This window comes from Panthera leo, chromosome A3 (assembly GCF_018350215.1).
Source record: "Panthera leo isolate Ple1 chromosome A3, P.leo_Ple1_pat1.1, whole genome shotgun sequence".
Classification (NCBI taxonomy): Eukaryota; Metazoa; Chordata; class Mammalia; order Carnivora; family Felidae; genus Panthera; species Panthera leo.
Window position 1 is genome coordinate 57,650,727 of NC_056681.1, and position 23,548 is coordinate 57,674,274.

Consider the following 23,548-nt stretch of genomic DNA (forward strand, 5'->3'; position numbering starts at 1 on the left):
AATGATCTAGAATAGTTGAAACAATCTTGGGGAAAAAAGAACAAAGACTTACACTGACTTGAAGGTTTACAATAAGGCAATACTAATCTTAACTGTGATATTTGCATGAACATATAAACAGAAAATAATAGAGAGTAGAGTAATAGACCCACACATTTACAGCCTATTGATTTTTGACCAGGGCACCATGTCAATTCAATGGAGAAAGAAAATTTTTTTCACAAGTGTTGCTGAAAAAATTGGGCATCTCTGTGGGGGAAAAAATGAAGCTTAACCCTCCCTTCATCCTATATACAAATATTAATTCACAGTGGACAATGTGATCATAGTGAACGTAAAAGCTGGAACCATAAATACTTCGTGAAGATCCATAGGAGAATATCTCCATGATGTTGAGGTAAAACAAACAAGCAAACAAAAACAAAAACAAACAAACAAAAACTTAGGACACATAAAACACTAACCACATAAGAAAAATTGATCAATTGGATGTTATCAAAATTAAAAATGTCTGCTAATCAATGATTTCATTTAAAAAAAGGAAGAGGTAAGGAGGTAAGCCTGGAACAATTCTCACCTTACACCTATATGAAGAGGAATTTATATACAGAATATATTTTAAAAATTTCCACACATCAACAATATGAAGAGAAACAACACAATCTAAAAATGTGCAGAAGACTTTACTTTCATTGAGCAATACATGAATCTTATTGGTGAATAAGGTCATGAAAAAGGCTCAACATCATTAATCATCAGGGAACTGCAAATTAAACCATAATGAGGTTCATTTGTCACCCACTGAAATAACTAAAACGAAAAGAAGCCTGACAATACCAATCATCGGTGAGGATTGACTCAATCGTAAGAGCAGTCTCATACATAACTGTAGGAAACATAAAATGGTACAGTTTGCCAATTTGACAGTTTCCAAAAAGGGACCAGTCCTAGGTATTGAGCTAAGAAAAATACAAACACAAGTCCACAAGAGTGTTCACAGTCTCCAGATCCACAGTAGGTACAACATGAAACCACCCATGTGTCCACCAACAGGGATAGGTTAAACATACCGTGTACAGCCATACAATGGAATACCACTCAGTAATACTGAGGAACAAACTACTGACACATGCAAAACATTGATGAATCTTCAAAATGTTACATTGTGTGGAAGTAGGGAGTCACAATGCTGCGCGCCTAACTTTACTGATAGAAATTTCAAGATCTGACAAAACTAATCCATAGAGATAGAAATCAAAACACTGCCTCTGAGGAGAGGGATTGACTGGGAAATGGAAGGATGGAATGTCCGGGGGTGATGGAACTATTTCTATCTTGTTTAGGATGATAGCTACACAAGTATGCGTAGTTGTCAAGACTCATCAAACTTAAAATCTTGCCTTTTATTGTATGCAAATTTGACTCAAGCAAGAGCAATTCTTTGTGTCTTTATAATTTACCAGAATTTAAACCCGGGTCACAAGGTAGACACATCACTGGTTTGGGCTGTATTCATTGTATTTCACACTACCTTGTATGGTACATGAAGCACTTGTCACTCTGATGGTACAGATGAAGGAAGCGAGAGAGGTCGGTGGTACTGCTGGCAGGAGAATCCAGGCTTCTGGAAGTTCTGTGGTGTCTCTGTGAGCATATGCTTGGAATCCGGCTATGAGAGCTGAGAAAGACCTCAGAGTTCTTCTTCTCCATCCTTAGTTTGCAGAAACTGAAGCTCAGATGACTTGGGAGGTGGTGTGTAAGTTTGGGAAAAGAAGCACTGCAGAAAAGAGCTCAGAGTTGCTCCTAGGGCCAGCCCTGTCTGGTTCTGTGAAGTGTTCCCCTTGTCCCTCCCCGTTCTAACCCCATAAGATAAGTAAGGGGTATGCCCGATTCACCTGAATACCCCTCCAGACCTCTTCCTCTCCCTGCCCTTCTCAAAGAGATACTCAGCTCATGTTCAGGAAATGTAAACGTTGAATACTGGCAAAGCAGCATATAATACACACAGTTAAAATATATTTAAAAAGAAAGTGTATCAAAAACAGGGAAGAGATTATTATAAATTCCTTGTTGTGATAGCCTATGTACGTACTTGCTGTAGAAAGAGCCCAAATTGGTCTCCATGCTGTCAAGTAGCTAATGCAAAGAGGTAAATAAAATCAGTTCCAAAATTCCCTGTGTCCATCCACCAAACAAATGTCTGTAAGTCTAGGTGGGTGGGGAAGCAGGATTAAAGGCACATCTATTCCTGATGGCGAGGGTGGAGAAACATCCTTCAGAGGCGCTCATTGCGAGAGGACTTGGAGTATCATCCACGCTTCAAAAAGCACAATGAGATGTTGCCATTTATTGAATTCTTCTCTGGTCCAAAGAGTCTTCTTCTGCTTTTTGATTCGCACAAAAATACAAAGAGTTTGGTATGGTTTATTCTCACGTTACCTAAGGTAATTTTGGAGACATTTTGGAGAAGTTGAGTAACTTACTCATAGTCACACAGCTGGTTGAGAGCAGAGAATAGATTGTTGATTCCAAATTAGGTGATGCTGACCAATCATTTATAGGGCATCCTTCTCACAGGCTTTTTTTTTTTTTTTTTACTAATTCAACGAAATCAGATGTCACCACAGAAAAGCACAATAGCCCACCAGCATAGGGAGAATCAGATTTAGCAAATAAAAATACAAGATTCGCAGCTAAATTTGAATTTCAGATCAATTTCATATGAAAATTCATTCTTGGAATTCAACTTTAACTGATGTCTTGTAATTTATCTGGTAACCTTAATCCAGGGAGTATAGATTCAGATTATAGGGTACATAGAAGGATGGGTAACTGCAGATCCTTTAGGCAACCTTCCAGAAATATGATCTCTTTTCAAGCAAGGCTCAGTAAGGCATTGAGTGACAATGCAAAATTATACTTGCTGTCGAGGGTCTGGAGTGCAGTTTTCTTTTGTAGCTAAATCTGAAATCATACACATTTTAAAGCAGCTCAGCTGAGGGTAAGATCTCCATCCACCTGTAAAATCTGAGCTCTGACAGGACTCCCAGCCTGAGAGGACACTGCTGAGTTCCGGATCCACTGATGGGCTCTGTGGCCCCTGAGGCTATGTGAACTCCTTCAAGGAGTGGTCTTGACTGCATACCTTGACGTCACTTTTATCAAAGGGTTCTGTCAAAATGCTTTACTAATTTCATAGAAATGTTATAACAAACCAATTTCTCAAATTAAAAAATAAAAATAGGGGGCGCCTGGGTGGCTCAGTCGGTTAAGCATCCAACTCTTGGTTTTGGCTCACAGTTTGTGAGATTGAGCCCCGCATTGGGCTCTGTGCTGACAGCCTGGAGCCTGTTTGGGATTCTTTGTCTCCCTCTCTCTCTCTCTATCGCTCCCCCCACTCTCTTTCTCTTTCTCTCTCTCTCTCAAAATAAATAAACAAACATTGTTTTAAGTTCAAAAATTGTAACTGGGAAATATAAAATATGCTGGTATGGTCATTGCAAAATTACTTATAATGATGGTTATTTAAACTCAACACAACTCAAATATACAACAATAACTAATTAGGCATGTCAGCTGTGGCACAACAGTGAAATAGAACTCTATGAATAGTTACAATGTTAAAATTTAAGTGACATGTCAAGTGTTTTTATTATGATGTTAAGTAGAAAAAATGTATAAACCCTACACACTGTGCCAGCTCAGCTATATTAACAGAACATTTAAGTACAAGTTAAAAATTTTTTAAATACGAATTTACCCAAATGTTTAAAAGTCATTATCTTAGGATGATGGATTTGTGGATAATACTCACTCTTTTCTTCTTTGATATTTTCTGTTCTTCTGTAACTTTTAGAGTGAGAAAAAAATATTTCTAAAGAGAATAAAAATATATCAAAGCGACTTTAGAACTGCAAATACTGATTGTAATGGCAGTTGGGTAAGGGACCCCAATGGTATCCACAATATTGAGATGATAAAACTTAGCATCCATTAAAATAAAATATAATAATTTTTGGTAGGTTGGAAACAAGATTTGCTGCTAATATTCTGCTTGTGGGAATCGGAGTGTTCTTCACGGTTACATGAAAATTTCGCTCTAATGCTTTTCGTTTGTTCAAAATGTAGAATATTGACAAGGAAAACGGGGCAGGAGAACAAGAAAGAGAGAGAAAGAGGGAAAAAAGAATAGTGAAAAGATCCTAGGTCTTATGGAGAAAGACCAGCAAAAGGAGAAAGGGAAGGAAATGTGGGGTGAAGAGAGGGGGAGCGAGGATAAAAATTTCGGGGCATTTTGCATCCATCCAGAATCAGGAAAATGGAAGTAAAGTTGCTAGATGAAACCTGAGGCCTGAACACCCTTGACATGTCCCCATTTCTCATGCCTCTGCTCCAGGGTCTGGCCCAGGGGCATAATCCTGCCAGAAGGAATACAGATCTAGGAAATCTGGTGCACCAGCACATCAAAGCAAGCGCTACTGCCCCTGGGTACTCAGGGAAGCCCAAGTGGATGTCTTCCTTGAGGGTTTGTTTGGCACAGGCATGTGGTACCTCACGTGCTTCCAGAACTTGGAATTCCGGGACCGTTTGTTGGCCACATCATCTTCCTTCCACTTGATGGTACCTTGCATTTCCACGACGTGCTTGAGGGAATCTTGGAGCTCCCCAAACTGCATCCCTCCTGGCTTGCTCAGAGCCTCTAATTCTATAAGAATCACCTTGGAGTCGTTCTGGATGAGGGCACTGTGCAAGGCGATCTCCTGCTCATAGGCAAACTCCCTGCAGTGAGTGATTTCAGGAGTCAGGATAAAAATGTGCCGCCTACTCTTTCGTATGTTGGTTTCCACTGAGGTGGCTGCATCTGGGGATAAAAGACATGGACCAGATTTCCTGTTGATGCATTTTTAAGTCTAATGCTTTGATCATAAATGTTCTGAACTTTAAAAAACTGTTATTGTTATAGCCTGCCATGAGATTCTGACACTGATCAATTCTTTATTCAGGAAAGTGGGAATGAGCTTGGATGGACAACTTGTGTTCATCTTCTCCTTCTCACTGTCAGAACATCAGTCCCAAAGCCTTCTTCCTTCCCAGGTAGAGGGGTCCTAACTAAAACAGAGTCCTTGGAGTTAAATGGGAATGTAGAGATATTTAGCAAGAGACTTAGAATTCAAGTTCATTAACTACATGTTGCCCTCTTCGAATATTAGTTTATGTGTTTAATAGGGCTTAGAACTTTAACTCTTAGGAACCCTTGCTTCTCTGAACTGATTCATGGGGAGTCCTGGATTCATGTCTTTCCCCAGGATCTCTGTTTTAGAAGCTGATTTGATCCAGACTAGAAAAATCTTAAGGAAGACCAGATCCCCTTATCAAGTTGGAGTTAATACAGCATCAACTCCAAGATGATAGCAGGTAACTTCTGGACAGACTTAGAAAGAACATGTAAAATACTCAGCTCTCACCACAAGGAGGTAACAGCACGATCAAAGAAGCTTAACCATGAATGAAACCACTCAAGATATTCCTAGAGGCTGGCAGCTGAAAGACTGCCAATTCATGTAGTGGGAACTAGGGAAATAAATGTTAAATACTGCCAGGTAGAGACCTTATGTTGGTCAGGATCCCAACATGAAACTTGGCATACTCAAAGGACTGACTTAAGAGAGTTTAATCAAAGGTCAATTTATAAAAGATGTGGGCAGACCCAAGGGAAATCAATGAGAGATACCTCAGAACCCCCAACATTGGAAATAACACAGGAGGCATTACCACCCTCCAGGTATGAAGGGGAGGAAGCAGTTATGGAACCTAATGAGTGTGAAAGCACCTATCAAGAGCCCTTGCTTTGGGAGAAAGGAGCCCAGCCACCCTGGCAACCTCACAAGATGCCTGCCTCTGACCTGCCCCCAGTGCTCCCTCTTGGCCAAACTCAGCGTGGAGCAGAAGGCAGGGGTGTGATGGATTCCATAATGACCAGCCACCCAGGGCCATTGGATGGAGTGGGATGCAGAGTGGATTTGAAGGAGCAAACGGAAGATACCTAGGAGGGGAAGAAATATACTGATGCAGGCAGTCATGATCTTTTTCTAAGGGAAGAGTAAAGTTTGGTGGTGTTTTGTTAGATCTGATTTTATTTTGGTTGAAGTAAGGTCAGAAGGCTTCCCCTTGAGGGAGGGGAAGTAGGAAGTCTTCTCACATGAAAACCAGCACAATGCAGGCTACACGAGCTTGAGCATCAGCGAGCTGTCTGGAGCGAGACGGAGCTACAAGTGAGGTCAATGGATCTCAGAAAGAAGAGATGAAGAGCTTGCAACCAAGTGTAGCAGGTGCTGTGACATCACGAACAGATGGAATCCCTGCAGCTCTCTGTGCCGGTGTGTCACATGAAAAAGAACATTCGAGCACCATGACTTGCTCCTCTCGACTGGCCTGAGTAGCCAAAGGGAGAGTTGGAGGAGGGAGAAAGAATCCAGAGGAAACCTGGATTACATTTTCCTGGATTGTTCATTTTATAAGCCTCCCAAGCCATTATGGGGTGATTAACATTGCCCAAATAAATATTCCCGGACAAACCGGCTTCACCTTCCATGTATTCCTTTAAATCTATAGATGCTGAATCCCTCTTTTCAGTGGAAATGCCAGGTTAAGTTCACAGTCTACTAAGCATTTGCTTTATTGGAATTACCCTCATGATGCTCCTGCCTCATTCATATTCCACATGCTTCCTGGTCCCTGAGGAATTTGAGAAGGGCCTTAAGGAGGGTTCGTGGGTACTTGACATAAGTGTAGAGAGACAAGGAGAACCGCTTCTGAAATGCCAGAATTACTCTCAAAGGTACATGGAATTGACTACACTTGATGAAACAGAAGACAGCTCTAGTTGTTGTGAGAATATACATCTGCAAATGTTTCCCCTATACAAGGAAAGTCATAAAGAAAGACTCTGAGGCCTTTCAACTATTGTAGCCAATGCCTCTGGATATTAGAACAAAATTCTTTGTTTTGTGAGTCCTCTTTCAATTCTTCTAGGGAGAACTAAGAAATGTCAGTTATGTTAGTGGTGGATGTGGGAAGTAAGTAGGGGCAGTGCTTTGCTAAATCCACACTGCAAAGACCGCTTACTGTGTGTTCACGTCACTGACACTCCTGCGACAACGTCACGATCGGTTTGGCTATGGAGGCAGGAGGAGCAAAGAGTAAGTATCTCCTTCTTCCAGAGCAATACTTAAAAACCCTGGTTTTAAGGCATGGAATAATGATTGCAATTCCCTATCCAACACAGGGAGAAGACCACCTATCTCTTAGGGTTCTGACGAATGTGAATTTCTGTCCTTAATGTATTTTTTTAAGTTTATTTTATTTTGAGAGGGAGGAGGGGCAGTGAGAGAAGGAGAAAGAATCTCAGTCTCTGTCTGGCGCATAGCCCGAGGCGGGGTTGGATCCAGTGAAACATGAGCTCATGATGAGCCGAAATCAAGAGTTGGTCCTTTGACTGAGCTACACAGGCGCCCCTGTCCTTGATGTATTTTGACAGCTTTACCTTCTCCAGGTAGCACATCTCTCCCATAAATGCATAAGTTATAACCACATTTATTTTCCAGAACATCAGGCAGAATCTGGTAAACAAAATATCCCACAGCGCTGGCCTTCTCAGGACTATTTGTATAGTTCCGCGGATAGATAACGTAAGCATCGTAGATCTTTCCATCTGAAAATGAAAACAAGAAAAGCAACTTTATTACTTGGTTCTCCAAATTTGACTCTCGCTAGACATTCTTCACTCGATTTTATGGTTGCTGGTGATTGTATCCCACCCCCCAAAATATTCTGGAATCCAGAGATGGTGAGGACAATCTACTGCTACAGAAAGTCATCAGAAAATCAATCTTAATCCTAAAGTTCACCTCTTCACTGTCTCACACTGAATGAGAGAGAATAGGCAAGAGCCCGTCCAGTTTAGCTCATCACATCATATTGTCAAGTGTGAGTAATAATTTATTGAGAAATATTTATAGTCATGGATAACGAGTTCTTCTGCTGTTTGGGGCAGATCTCAATTTTATCTTTTGTTTTCTCCGTGCTTACCCAAGAAACGGAAATGCTCAAGTAGAATTTTTTAAAGGATCTGCATTTCCCACAAATCGAATAATTAGCCCGAATTGAGAGGACCATAGGGAAAATGTAAAATATATCTTCATCCAAAGGAAAGAATGGTGTTCTTGTTTAGCGGGGCACAATTGTATTCTTTCATGTGTCTACTTATGTGCATAGATAGGACTCTTTATGGAATGGGCTTTCTGGCAAAATACACCCGCATTCTGATGGCCCCTTCTAAACTGTTCACTTCTGGAAAACGGGAAAAATTTTTTTAATGTTTTAAATTCCATGAAGTTTCACCAATACACATTTTCCAAACTGTTTAAACCACTCTGGGCTTGGGGCAGATTCTGTTATTTAGTAGGAACAGCAATCCTGTTGGGAAGGAAATCTGAGGTGTTGAGATGAATCTCAGAACCATGAGAAGCAACAAAAAAGGATAGAAAATGGCTACTAAGTGAACTGAAAAAAAAAAAAAAAAGGTCTACTTTGAATACATTTATCAGCAAAATCTGGATTTAGTCGACAGCTGTTAAGAGATCAACAGACAAGTAACCATCAGCCATTATGGATCCTTTTGAAGGAAAATTTGAAACTTGCCACTTACCATTCCTACTTTTGTAAGGTCTAGCTATGTCTCTCCAGAGCAGAATAAACTCAATCCAGAACACTTTTAGCATTATCACCATGATATTGATTAGCATTAACAAGATGCTAAATCCTGTCAGTATGTAGTAGGTACTTTGATGGTCAACTATTCAAAAGATAAAGGGAAGACAAAAATGATCACTATTGTTTCTAGAACAAGGTAAAATAAACAAATATATATGGATGCTGGCCTCCATTGGGCGTATGAGAGATTCATACAAAAGATGCTTCCCTGGAATTTTCATGGCTGCTTTAAGAATCAGTAAGTGAACATTTATGGAGCACCTACTCTGTGCAAGGCTAGGCATCGTAGGGGATTCTCAGAGCAAAAAAGGTGTCAAGGCCATGTAAACTTAACTAAGATAGTAGGTAAAAGTGCGATTTTAGCTGGCAGAGGTTCTTAAGAGTGCTGGCTCCGTGCTGGACTGGGCAAGGAAGCCTTCCTGCAGGAGGAGGTCCCTGAAGAATACGTATGTTTTAGAGAACTTTAAAAAGAAAAAAGAAAAATGTATTCCTGGCTACAGTGGATGCTATGAGCCCGAGGGCAGAGATGTGGTGTGTGTGTGTTCTGAGGAACTGGAGTGATCCATTTTGGGGAGTTAGAGGCAGACACAGTAAGAAGTATGTGTCAGGGCGAGGTTCTGACCAGACTTGAGATTCCTGTCAAGGTATTTTGTCTTTACTGTAAAGGTCACGGGAGCCCCTGATGAGTCTTGAGTGGAGTGTTAACAACAAAAGTGGTTTATAAGCAAGATTCATCCGAACGTAGGGGAAGGTTTGTTTCTGTGGGAGAGGCTGTAGGAACTTAGAGTAAAATTGATGGGAAGCTTCTGTAATACTTGGCAGTTAGAGGTAAGGAGGGCTCAGACTCCTGTAAGAATGAGAAAGGAATGGATGTACCTGGTATTGGGGCATGAAAGAGAATGAATCAACAGGTCTTGGGGTCTTACTGCATCTGGGGCTGGGGGCACAAGAAAGCGGGGAAGAAACAAGAATCTTGTAAGTCACTAAAGCATCACTGATGGAGAAGTCAAACTACTGGGGTTTTAGGTTCTACACACCCCTTACTTTTCTCATGGTGGACATCATTTAGCCACCATTGAACTGGGTCCTGTACTCACTTCTGCACAAGGTGCATATGCAAGATGGTTCCCATTTTCAAGGCCTAGTAACAGCTACATACACACTGAACGCAAGAATTATACTTATTAATAGTATTCTTGGACATTTTAGGTTTACTTCTCTCTTTGGAATTAACTATCTTCTTACAAATAGTGCCCCTGAAAGATGAACGTGAGAAGGACCTCACATAAGATTTGATTCTTACAGTGTTCTCCCTGCATTTTCACGTGATGTCTCAAAGCATGGGTTCCTAGGCTTGCCATGGAAAATTTGTGACTTATCCATAGTCACAAATTCCTCCCTTGGCTCATCGGCCTGCTGAGCATCCAGCACCATGAAATGAAGAACGGCCAAGGTGAAGTGATTCAAAACCAGGGAGCAGAGGGTGTTGCTGAAAATTGGCAGAGAATTTACTGACTGCACTGTCATTAGTGTAAATGATAGACACTCCCTAAGTAAAGCATTTCAACAGGATTGTCCACACCCTGCCCCAGTTCACTCTCTCTAAAGGTCCTACCTAGGCACACTCTGGGGGTGTGGAGGTTTTGGTGAAGTAAGTGTGCATGTGACCGGCTGCTTTCAACAGGAGGAAAGAAGTTAACCAAGTCAGTAAAGGAAGTTGAAGTCCCATACCTTCCTGTTAATGTAATGATTAAACACCAAATATTTTCTGAAGGTGTTTATAAACAGGAAAGCACTGTCTAAGTTGGAATCCTGGCTCTAACTAGAATATTTGGTAACTTATTCAACCTCCATTTGCTTCTGTTTCCTTCGCTGCAAAATTGGATGATAGTAACAGTCTCTTCTTCATGGAATATTGATCAAATAAATGAGAAATTTAATGGAAAATAAGTAGACAGGTTCAAAGGAAACAATAAATAAATGTGTACTACTATTCTTATGAGTATCGAATATTTATTTAATCACATTGAATAATATGGGAACATAAGCTTTTAGAGTTTTGGTTTTCTAAGCCTCAAGGCGGTGTTGTAATTTCTTTTATTCTGTGATTAGAAATAAAGGCATTCATTGTGACGAGCTACTGTAGCAACCGTTTTTGTTTAATTTACACAGTTGTCAAAACAGAGTGTATCCATGTTTTTTGTGGGTTTTTTTAAGATTTTATTTTTAAGTAATTTCTATACCCAGCATGGAGTTCAAACTCATGACCCCAAGATCAAGCATCACATGCTCCACCGACTAAGCCAGCCAGCCCCCGCCCCCCCCAGAGTGTAACCATGTGAATTTGAAGAAAAACAAGGGAAACATAGAAAATACAAATAAACTAGAAGGAAAAAAGTCACCAAGTACATGCAACGTGAAAACAATTCCAATACACAGGTAACGAGAGAGCATTCATAAAGTGACAATATAAGCTTCACATGGGGATAATGATGCAATGGCAGTGTCAGGGCGGAGACTGCAGTTTCCCCTTTCCTTGGGGAACCAATGTGCCCACTACCATCACAACATTACCCTAACATGACGTCTTGACATTGTCCATATGTCCTGGGGTGACTCAGTTATAACTGAGAAAGCTGGAGACCCACGGAACTCAATAGCACTCAAAATCATCCAGGGAAGTCATGATTCTGTTTGTTTGGTAACAAACTTACAAATTGGTGGTTGAAATCTACATTAAAACAAAAATCCGAAGTACCACCTCAGGCAGAGACTTAGCACGAACATATCAAATTGGTGGCCTCCGTTTTCATCGCTCCCAATTTTTTTCCGTCAGGTTGTGCTTCTGTGTTTATCCAAATTAATCGGGGCTATATCCCACTTAGGGGTATAAACTGAGGGTTCAACTCTCCCTTTTGCTGTTTGACAAACACATTAAATAACTTCCATGTCGCTGTACATGGAATTACAAGTGTAAAAATACCATATTTTTCTCCCCGCCCATTTACACCAGATTAAATGCATCATCTAACGAATAGGATGTCTTTGCCTGGAAATGTAAACAAGTGAGGAAACTGACAGGTTCTCAGGAAGGATATGTTTGTAAAACTATTTTTGCTGACATCATTGCCTGTGGGGACACACCGACAGAGTGGAAGGAAGGAACAGACTGCCCCTGAGAGGAAGAGCGTGTCATCACTGACATTGATTGACAATGTCTGGGTCAGGTGATGATAAGAAGCACAATGACTCTTAGACGGTCTGTTTTGGACTCTTTACACAAATGTGTCCTCCTGTTACCTATACCCAAGACAGATCATTTGATCATTCTCTACATCCTGCCCCCATATGCCACTGATTATTTGTGAAAGGGAATGTTACATTTTAAAAGATTATATGTAGTGTCTGAATGTAATCTCTTGAAGAGTAGTCAGTTTCACATTTTTGTTATGACCATATTTTATCGCAGCAAATTATAATGAAGTCATTAAAGGCACGCTAGATTCAGATGAAACTATAGGAAAGTTACAAACAATCTGGCCCTTTCAAGTTACGGGGAAGGTTATTCAACCTGAGAAACATAAATGTAAACTGCTGTTTTGCGGTATAATTGAGCCTTATCACTAGAGCAGTAGAAATGCACAAAAACAGTTTTCCTTGATAACTTTGGTGTGCATTCGCTTATTCGTTGGACCGATTTTTATTGGACACATGCTAGGTACCAGGCACTGCCCTACAGACTGAGCACACAAAGATGGGTGAGACGCCATTCCTGACCTCACAGAGGTTACAGTTATGTTCAGCAGACTCTCAAACAAATTTTTATAAGTGTGATGAGTGTGGAGACAGAAATAGGGTCCTACAGAAATACCTGGAAGGAACATATACTCCAAACTGGCGGTCACGGAAGGCTCCCCGTAAAAGGCAGCACCTGAATTGCATGTTGAATAACAGATACAATAAAGAAATGAGCCGAGCTATCAGACTTCCATTGAGTCTCACCTATATTTAGACTGGTAGTTACTAGAGGTGGAGGGGGAAGAAGTACGAGAGATGTGTTTTGGTTTCTTTCCTCTTCTTCTTCTTCTTTTTTTTTTTTTTTAGTTTAAATAAATTAAATTTTGGGGGTGCCCGGGTGGCTCAGTTGGTTAAGCATCTGAGTCTTGATTTCAGCTCAGGTCAGGTCATGACCTCGCAATTTGTGAGATTGAGCCCCACGTTGGGCTCCTTGCTGACAGTTTGGAGTCTGCTTGGGATTCTCTCCCCCTCTCCCCCTCTCTCTCTCTGCTCCTTCCCTGCTCATGCACCTGTGCCCACACACACTCTCTCTCTCAAAAATAAACTTCAAAAAATAAAAACATAAATAAATTGAATTTTTAAAAAGACAGAAGAAGAAAGACATGTAGCCAAGCAGTGTATGTGGTGAGATAAATGATAGTCTATCTGTATAATTGAATACTAAGAAGCCATTAAAAATTGTATTGTAGACGAACATTTAATATCATGGGAAGACTTCTACTATACATTAAGTAATTATAAAACAAGCAATAAAACCCTCTATGTAACTACAATAAAAACATGTTTACAATCAAAATATGTCTGAATAGAATTTATATGGCAGTACAAAGGCCTAAGAATAGCCAAGACAATCTTGATGAAAACAAAATTGGAAGACTCACTCTACCCAAAATCAGGGTTGATTATAAAGCTACGCTAAGTGATACAGTATAGTATTAGCACACAAATAATTTCTTTTAAAGGGACAGAACGCAGAGGTCCCACACTTTTTCTGGAAAGGACCAAAGAGTAAACACTTTAGGTTTTGCAAGTATAAATAAATAAATAAATAAGCAAATTTAATATTTTATAAAATTTAACAATGATGGCACGTGATGTCTTATTAAAAAGTAACATCTAAGATCTTCTTACTGGAGTGGGCAGTAATTAAGTGCTTTACCTTTTTATCCACTTTGCCAGCTTCACTAACAATTTCTTTGAGACAAAAAAAATTATAGAAGAGAACATGTTTATAACATGTCATAAAAGTCATGCAACAAACAACATGTTCAGTTTACTCTTAGTGTGTTGTCTTTCGTATACAGTGAGACAGAGAGAGCTGATGAAATCGGGAGGATGGCCAAGGAAGCAGTTGGGTGTTAAAGAGGAAACAACAGGAGAAGGTAAGGGGTGGGGGAGGAGGAGGGGGAGGAGGGAAGGGGAGGGAGGGAGGAGGGAGAGAACAGAGAGGAGTAGGAAGGAGAGGAAAAGGAGGAGGGAGAAAAGGAAGAGGGGGAGGAAGGGAAGAGAGGGAGGGGGATAGAAGGAGAGGAAGGGGGCTGGAGGAAGGAAAGTAAGGATAGGAGGAGGAGGGAGAGGAGGAGAGGGAGGAGAAAGAGGAGGAGGAGGGAGGTTGGAGGGAGAGGAGGAGGGAGGTTAGAGGAGGGGGAAGAGGAGGGGAGCAGGAGGGAGAGGAGGAAGGGGGAAGTAAAACAAAAGAGAGGCAACTAGGGAAACCAGACTACAAATGGTCAGTGATCTTAAGAGGAAAAACACAATGTATGAGATGGGCCTCTTCGTCCTGAGAGACTCCCCATGGAACCACACATGCCAACACATTGTTCTCCAAGAAAGTGATTTCAGCTTACAGTTGATGCAGCTAACTTGGGTGGCCAAAATCTCAGAAACACTCCTTACTTGGACTTCTCCGCTTTAGTCTTATGGTGTGCCGTGTCCAACCATGCAGATTCAGAGCCACGCAGTCATACTCCATAGATAAATCTTCTTCTCTCACAGGCTCTATTTTTAAAACGGTGCTCAGACAAGTCAACTCATTGCTGGAACTAAGGAGGCAACCTGTTACCTTTAATGCTTGCTTTGCAGTTGCAAATTGTGTGGGAGGAGGAGGGGATGTTTTAACTTCAGTATAAAAATACCTTTGATTTTGCTCCCGGTCCTCGTGAATTCTTGGTTCTCCAAAGTTCTGAACTTTGCTTCCATTCACCTTCCACAGGATGCCGGCCATGATCTGAGAGCCTTTCCCAAAGCAAGCGGAGCAGGGTATGCTTGCTGGTTTTCCTAGATGAGAAGTGAAGAAACTCACCATTAACATTCAGTGCTGCCAGTAGTATTGCATTTAATGTGAAAAAAATCGTTGAATGCCTGGTGTGTGCCAGGAATTGATTCCAGACCCCTTCCTCATCCTTAGCCCTTCTGTGTCCTTGCCTCCACCCACTTTGCTCACAGTTTGGAGGAAGCTCCACTCACACTCCCCTCTCACCTTCCATGGAAACTAAAAAGGTGAATAATTCTGGTTTCACCAATCAGACATTATAAGGTGGGGCTTCTTTTTACTATAGATTGGAATTTCTTTTTAACTTCTTTCTTCCAAACCTTCCTCCTTTTACCAAATTCTCTTCATCTCTCTGTAAGTCACCTTGTTGGTAAAACTATATTTTGCTCGACCCAGCTACAATCCCAGCATTTAATCATTCAAGAGTGCTCTCCATTACTACCCCTTGTACTTGAGACTTCCTCTGCCCAGAACTGAAAGCGTGAGGGCTGCCCTCCTGCTTGGGACAGGCATTCAGGCATCCCTTACTGAGCTCTTGGTTCTGGACTCAAGAATTCTGCATCTGAAGAGGGATGAGGGACGCAGAGTGTCTCAGAAGATGATAAGGGTAGACACAGATGATTAAAACACAAGGTATTCTACTGTTCTATAGAAAGGTTGACAAATGACATGGAAATACAGAAGAGGAAGGCATTCCAGACTTCTCTGGACTGCTATGCCGCACACAGAAATGGTTTCTTTGGACCTCATTAGATGGAAGCTCTGGTGGTGCCCATGGTAGTAAGGAGGGCGGGATGGGGAATGCTATTTGAACTCAGTGTTGAGAGATGAGAAGGAGGAACAACATGGACAAAAGCAGGAAAGAATGTGGAAATGCTGCCAATCGGTGTAACAACTGTGAGGTGGTCGGTGTGGAGGGGACTCCAAGGCAGGTGGGGTTAATAGCTTCAGATGGGCCAGAATGTAGGTGAAGACTAGTTCATGAAGGGACTTGTTTTATGGACCGAGAACTTGAGTTATATCTAATTTCTAGTGGGAAACTAGTGAAGGCAGAGATGGGCAGAGTCAGAAAGCCTTGGTTCTCATCCTTCTATCACTGATTATCCATAACCTTGGGCACATCATTGATCCTACCTGAGCCTAAGTATCCACAAGCATAAATTGGAAACAATATCTACCTCCCAGAGAGAAGTAAGAAAGAAATAAGATAGTCTGAACTGCAATACAAATGTAAGTGCTGGGTATTCCTAATATTAACAAGTGCCCGGTGGATGTTTCTACATGTAACATTTCATTTAATCCCCAAGATCCATCGTGTTAACTGCATGACCCATACTTGGAGAATCCAGACCAAGCGTCATATGGAAGGATTCTCCAGGTAACATTCACAGCAGTCTTCAAGTTTTCTTACCAATTTCCACTTCTTTTATTTCATTTTGTGGAGGGGCTATAATTACTGGAAACAAAGAAAAGCCTTCCTCATCTTAAATCAAAGACAAAGAAAATATAAATATTAGGATAGCATTGGATGGTCATCAGTATAAAGCTTGTGTTTTCATATTACTATCTTATATCATAGCAATGTTTTTCAAATTTTTCTGACAATGACCCATGGCAACAAATACACACATACACAGACACAGAGAGACACACAGACACACAGACACACACACACACACACACACACACACACACAAATGAAAAAGAAAACATTCAAGTAATACTTTCTCTTATGACTTATGATACTCTTTTATATTTCCTATTCTCTTTTATATCATTAAAACAAATATTAATTAATTAATCTAACACGTTAAATTAATTACCTGGGTTGCCAATTGCTAGAAAACTACAATTCTACAGAAGAAGAACAACATTACAGGAAAGAAGCTTTCAAAAGTTGCATGAAATGCTAGCATATATAAGGTACTGAGTAAATGCTTGTTGAATGAAAAAAAGGCCTATGAAAAAGATAAACATGTAAGCCCACACTTCTGCTCAGAGATTGCCACCATTGTGGTCCCTTCTGTAAGGAAATTCTAACTTCTGTGGCACTGATGCCTCAAGTCGGGGAAGGGGAGTCTTCTGAAATACTGCTACATTCTGACCTTCTTTGATTCTCATTTATTTCAGGATCGTGTGATTAAGGACCCCCATGATCTGGTGTTTAATAGTGAGAGACACTAATAACAATGTGGTCTGATGGTGCTTATTTTATATGATAGAGCATCAAAAACCTCCAAACCTTGTCTTCACGCTTGCTTTCCACTGAGAAAGCTTCCACACTGACCGGTGCTACTTCATCCTGTATCTGTAGATCAAGTGATGCTAAAGAGACCGTGACTCCTTATAGATTTGACATGCTTGACTGTGAGGGATTTCCTCTGAATAGACTTTTATAGACTTAAACATTTGAAAACCAGCTTTTAGGATCAAATTAGCTACTTGAGGTCATTGATAATGTTGGACAAATTGCAAACCAGGATTATGTGAAATGGAATGGCATCACTTATGTCAAGGGGTTTTGAAATGGAGCCAGGAGGCCATTAAGGAGACGGGCCCATGTCCTCACTGGTGGAATCATGAACGTGTAACCTGACTAAACCACATATATTCCAAGATGAAGCCCAAACATCTGCAAGTTGGTACAATAAAAGACTTTGCTTGTGTGATAGCCTTAGGAACCAATGATATTCAGTGAAGATCAGCCTTCTGCTGCCAACATGCATCAAAATTCTTTGTAAACAATGTATAACAGGCATTCCCTCTTTGCTTTAAAAACCCCTGACTTTATGGGGCTCCTGAGTGGCTCAGTGGGGTAAGCTCAAGGTCATGATCTCCCGGTTCGTGAGTTCGAGCCCCACATCAGGCTCTGTGCTGACAGCTCAGAACCTGGAGCCTGCTTCGGATTCTGCGTCTCCCTCTCTCTCTGCCCCTCCCCAGCTCGCATCCTGCCTCTGTCTCTTTCAAAAATAAATAAACATTTTTTTTTTAAAAAACCCTGACTTTTGTTCCCTAGTGGGACACTATGTGGGTTCTACCCAAATCTGAGTACCTCAAATTTACAATTCTTTGATCCCGGATAAACACTCTTGCTTACTCACTGCCTCCTAACAATTTTAGGTTGAGAATTAAAAACCACCCAGCAGTATCTCTATAGTCCTTTGTAGCACTTCTAAACTTCTAATCTAGTTAGTTATATTAGAGATTAAACAGATTTTTTTTCTATTTACAGAGCCTCTGACAACAAACTGGGAGAAGAAGAGTTAATCTTGCTCTCCAAATACGTGTATTATCATACCAAAAATGTTTATTAAGTTGGCATGCCGATCATGCTGTTTTCGAAAAGTGAAGTCATAGAGGAGAGAACCAGTCTGGCTTTAGATTAGTAACATAATCTCCCCCTAAAATTTCTTAAACCTTGATCGTGCATTTAGAAAAGCTCTTTGTGCTATTATAGAGAATGTGCAAGATAACATGAAGCTGGAGGGCATCTTAGGGACCATGAAGCATAGTAGCTCCCCCGTATCCCCGGGTTCACTTTTCAGGGTTTCAGTTACCCATGGTCCACCTCTGTCCAAAAGGTTTAAATTGAAAATTCCAGAAATAAACAACGCATAAATTTTAGCTTGCTCACTGTGCTGAGTATCACGAGAAAATCTCACAATGTCCCACTCTGTCCCACCCAGGAAGTGAATTGTCCCTTTTCCAGTAGATCCACATGATATCTGCCACATGCCCATTAGTCACTTAGTAGCTATCGTGGTTATGAGATTGGCTGTCATGGTATGACACTGCTCGTGTTCAAGTGTGCTTTATATTACTTAATAATACCCCCCGAAGCACAAGAGCGATGATGGTGGCAATTCAGAAAAGTCAAAGAGAAGCATTAAGCACTTCCTTTAAGTGAAAAGGTGAAAATTCTCAACTTCACAAGGAAAGACAAAAAAATCATATGCTGAGTTTGCCAAGATGTATGGTAACTTTTATTACAGTATATCGTTGTAATGGTTCTATTTTATGACCACTTATTGTTGCTAATCTCTTGCCACATCTGATTTACAAATTAAACCATATCGCAGGTATGTATGTACGTGTGAGAAAAAACATAGTATATACGAGGTTCTTCAGTATGATCCCTAGTTTCGGGCATCCACTGGGGGCTTTGGAATTACCCCTGCAGATAAGGGGGTCTTTAGTACAGGAAAATCAACAAGAAGGGCACAGTTTCTCCACATTATTTTTTTTAAATAATCAATTTTGTTAAATTCAGCAGCTTACCGTTCACTGTGAGTGATCTGGTCGCTGTCACGCTATAATTGACTCCATTTTCATTGTGGATAAATTTACATGTATAATCACCTGTGTCCTTGCTGGTTGCACCGTCAATCAGCAAAAATGTCTTGTGTGTGTGATACCTTGGTCCTTGAAGAGCTTTACAATCCTGAAATTAAAAAAACAAAACAAAATAAAACAAAAACCTCCCTTCCATTTCCAGTAACTCTTCACTTGCAGCTATCCTGTGTAATGTTATCTTTTTCCCCCAAGTTTCCTTTTACCTTAAACCACTCAATAGGTGCCGTCCAATTGTACAAGTCAATCGTAGGACAATATATTTTGGAATTTGTTTCTGATCCAAATGTTGTTGAATACATCAGATGATCTGGAATATTGCAATTTGGCTGTTTTTTATATATGGTGACGTTCACATAGCCAGTCTTATTGAAGGGAGGGCTACCAAAATAAGTCAAACGATTTTAAAAAGTTACTCAGCATTATGAAATAACCTCATCCCATTCTAACTTTTGCTGAATGCTACTTTTGTTCTTCAAACAGTTGAGGTACAGTGGTTCTTTCCTTATTTAAAAGTATGTATTGAAATCTAGAATTTTAAATACTTTTTGCGTTGCATTTGAGAGCCAACATAGCCTCTGTGGTAGCCCTGAATATTTCCCTCACTATTTCTTTATACACTCTATCAGGTGCCATGCCAAGAACAGGATATTATAAAGATAGTTAGTGTTTATTGAGAGTTTACTATGTAGCATTCATGGTGGTAACACCATATCAATTTATTCTCATAAGATGCTTTGAAGTGTGCTATATTATCATGTGTATTTTATAGATCAGGAAACAGAGGGACAGAGAAGTAGTTGTTGGCATCACACAGCTAACTAGTGACAGAACACGAATTTGAAACGAAAACTGGTCTGACCTCAGAACCTAGGTGGCCAACCATACACACCCTGCATTCCGATGTAGTTCATCTGACATATTGTATGTACCAAACACAGGTCCAAGATCAAAACATTTAACAATATGTATGTAGGGTAAGTAATTTGCAGGCACACAATCTTACACAACCCTTTTCAGCTTACCTTTCAGGCTTAAGGGACTAGTAACTGCCTTATGGCACCCACCATAGGCCTCTCTGATGCTCAACATCTAGATTACTGGGTCTTTTTTCTGGTTTGTTCCAACCAAAGTGAATGATTGCTCTCAGTTCTCTTGGTCACTAGGCAAGCTAGGTCTTTTCCTAATTGGGCTACAAATTCATTCTTGCAATTCTGCCTCTACATAGTTCATAATCACCCAAACCCCAACCCAATGGTGTTCCTAGAAGGACTCTTCTATTCAAATTGCTTTATAAATTCATCTGTTCCAGAAAGGTCTAGAAAGGGAAGGACAGTGAGGACAGCTCAGACCATCAACTATCAAAGAAAAGGGAGCAAGCCCAAAGATTATGGGTGGCTGCCTTGTACCTTCTGATAACGCAAGTATAAATTCCAGAATCGTTGACTTTGGCCGGGAGAAACTTAAGACGTTCCCCTGAGGCAAGTACATGATTTCTTTTCTGGGTAGTGATACATTTGTTGGTTTTTGAGTAATACCAATCCACAGGGTATCGAGATCGTCCTTGCCTAGGACATCTCACGATTAAAGCCTCATTTTCCAGGCCCCAGGATGATTTGCCTGCCCAAAACAAAACAGAAACCATCAATATGATCCTGAAGTGATCATCATCTAAAAACATTATAATTCCTATATTCTATCCTTCTAGGATAGAAATATCTAGGATGAAATTTAGAAGTGGGCCATTCTTTGTGACACTTTCACTGAGAAAGAACAAGTAAATGATTAAGATCTTTTATGAAAGGTTTTAATGGGTAGCACAGACGAATGAATTAACTTGGAGCTCAACCCCCTCACCCTGGCCCCAGGGGAGAAGCAGCCACATCTACGTCTACAAAGCCTACTGCGGGACAGCAAATGCTTGCAGCATCTGCCGCGTGCAGGCAGCATGTGAAAGTTCGATGTTTATAAATACGTAAAACTAAAATCATGCTGTATTCGGAAGAATTTGTCCCGTTAGATTTGCAGTAAAGAATGATCGAGGAGCATAAACGAGTTTTCCAGGTTCCGATTCAACTGGAGCAACCAGGAACAAGCGGTGTGAAACAAGGCAAATGTTTTGGGGATTACTTAATTTAAAATTTTAACAATTTTCACTGAAGAGCAATACTTACTAAACTTAGCTGCTGTGGAATGTACCAGAATTGTTGAAAGTGCCAAGACCCAAAGTCGCATTGTCAGTTCTTCAATCCAGAGCAAGTGTTGGTAACTAACTGTTGAGATTATTCAAGGCGAATCCGTGACATGTGATGGTAAAGGTCTCTCCTAGGAGGTAGATGGTGGCCCCTGAAATTTATAGCTGGAAAGCAGTTTCACTGTCTCAACTGAAACATAAATCATACAAAATCACAAGCAAAGTATTTATTGCCAAGATTTTTGCTATTTCAATACCCCCCCCCCCCGGAGAGTTAATCAATCAACAGCTATTTATTAGATATAAATATGTATCACAGCAGGGTTTCAGGCATGAAACACTGCACTTATTCCTACTGAACCTTAGGGTCATGTGGGCCTTACAGGGGTCACGCTGTTTCATAGTATCATGAGAATGTACTGGAAGAAGTTGAATTAGGAGGAAAGAAAACTAGTTTCCATTTTTGAAACAAATAAAAACTGTAAAATTCCACAGACCCTAGAAAATACAATATTACAAGTGGTAACACAAAACCACACATTTCCACCCAGGCTGGGGCCTGCCTGCACACAGGCATGACCCACTTGTAGGCACACATGCAAAGAGTCATCACAAAGCAGTTAAAATTATAGGAAAGTGACAGGGAAAACATTAATCAAGTAATTGCCCTAAGCCCTACACCAAACCCTCAAAAATACACCCCTGCCTCAGCTTGTCTCCAAGCTTCACCAAAGTTATTTCAAGAATAGTCAAAGGTCTGTGCAAAATAATTACATACTTTTCTTTTTTCTTTCCAGCAAGGGAATCATTTAACTAGGTGGTTTTTTTCTTAAAAAGTCAGGGAAGGGAATTGAACTAATAGAAAAACTGACCAATAGATCAACTGACACAACAGACCTTAATATAATACTTCAAGGAAGCACATTTCCTGTAAATATCAGTCTTTTCATATTATGTGTATAGAAAAGTTGTTATTGTAAACTTTAGATAAGTAATTGATGCTTACCCAAACTGAAGGACAGAAGGGAAGGGACTCCAAGTCAATGACTGAGCTAAGAACAGCTTCCACCTCTTCTGGCTCCTTCCTTGAAGAGTCCTCAGGTGCATGAACTCTCTCTTTTATTTTGAAGGGGAGGCAGCCAAAGACATCCTACCATCCCTCACTCCACCCACGATGAAATGTGATTTTTTAGCCAAAATCCATGACTTGTTCAAAAATACTGGTGCATCATGTACCAAGAATTTTTGTCCTTGTTACATAAATATTTAAACATAATGACAACATTGAGTAATCCCTTTAGAGGAAGTAATCCTATCATCTCCCCTTGGTTTGGCATCAGTTTCTCAAGCTAAGTAATCCTTGTCTTTTACTGCCCTAATAATATTTTTAACCAACTTATTTATTTTGAGAGAGAGAGAGACCACGTGCGCTTGAGCAGGGAAGGGGCAGAGAGAGAGACAGAGACAGAGACAGAGAGAGAATCCCAAGCAGACTCCATGATGTCAGCGCAAAGCCCGATCTGGGGCTCCAGATCATGAACCTTGGGATTAGGACGTGAGCAGAAATCAAGAGTCAGAGGCTTAACGGACTGAGTCACCCACGTGCTCCTGTTGCCCTGAGACTACTCAGTTGATTCTAAATGATCTTGAAATCTTGGGGCCTTGAGTCTGCCTTTCCCAATATCCCTTGACACTTCATTTGGCAGACATTAGTTAAGCATGCTCATCCAGTTTGGAGAGATTTGGTGCAGAGAGTTCCAAAAGCAAATGAGGGGAAGCAATGAGAAGTAAGCCAGACTTTATGGAGGTTTGTAAATGCTCTGCTTATGGTCCAGACTCATCCAAAAACAGATTCCAGCTTCTGGGCTCCTCACATGTAAGTCCCTGTAAAGATCTCAGTTTGGATGGAAAAGGGAAGTTTTTCTAAGGAGTTCAGGGACATAGAGATAAATTATGAGTAAGAAGTCTCCTCAAGGGGCCTGATAAAGACCATAACCTTCAATCAACCCTTGGGCTCCATGTAAAACAAATGTTAATTGCAAAATTAGATTTCAGCTACACGCAGCTGAAATGCTCTATTATGAGTAAATTCAACTCACTTTTAAAACCGACCACATCCCAGAAGCATTCAGGGATTAACTGCAGACCGGTGTCATACCGTA

At 40.6% G+C, this 23,548-nt stretch overlaps 1 protein-coding gene across 1 annotated transcript; it reads right to left on the reverse strand.

The window, feature by feature from the left end:
• Positions 1 to 3,369: 3,369 nt before the first annotated feature.
• On the reverse strand, positions 3,370 to 22,765 carry IL1RL1 (interleukin 1 receptor like 1). Its single transcript, XM_042931892.1, has 11 exons — positions 22,393 to 22,765; positions 21,367 to 21,576; positions 20,602 to 20,812; positions 19,399 to 19,573; positions 19,121 to 19,283; positions 16,254 to 16,325; positions 14,706 to 14,847; positions 14,467 to 14,612; positions 8,708 to 8,854; positions 7,544 to 7,711; positions 3,370 to 4,861 (listed from the first exon to the last, which is right to left on the reverse strand). The coding sequence occupies exons 2-11, from the start codon at positions 21,425 to 21,427 to the stop codon at positions 4,476 to 4,478; spliced, it is 1,671 nt and encodes a 556-aa protein (XP_042787826.1). The 5' UTR covers positions 21,428 to 21,576; positions 22,393 to 22,765; the 3' UTR covers positions 3,370 to 4,475.
• Positions 22,766 to 23,548: the final 783 nt, after the last annotated feature.

Bases quoted from the DNA above. Each gene is read 5' to 3' on its own strand.
- IL1RL1 (XM_042931892.1), bottom strand. From the start codon at position 21,427: ATGCGACTTTGGGTCTTGGCACTTTCAACAATTCTGGTACATTCCACA. The intron at 16,326-19,120 runs GTAAGCTGCTGA...CTTTGATTTAAG, and splicing joins CAGATCACTCACAGTGAACG to ATGAGGAAGGCTTTTCTTTG. The intron at 14,848-16,253 runs GTAAGAAAACTT...CTTCTCATCTAG, and splicing joins AATAAAAGAAGTGGAAATTG to GAAAACCAGCAAGCATACCC.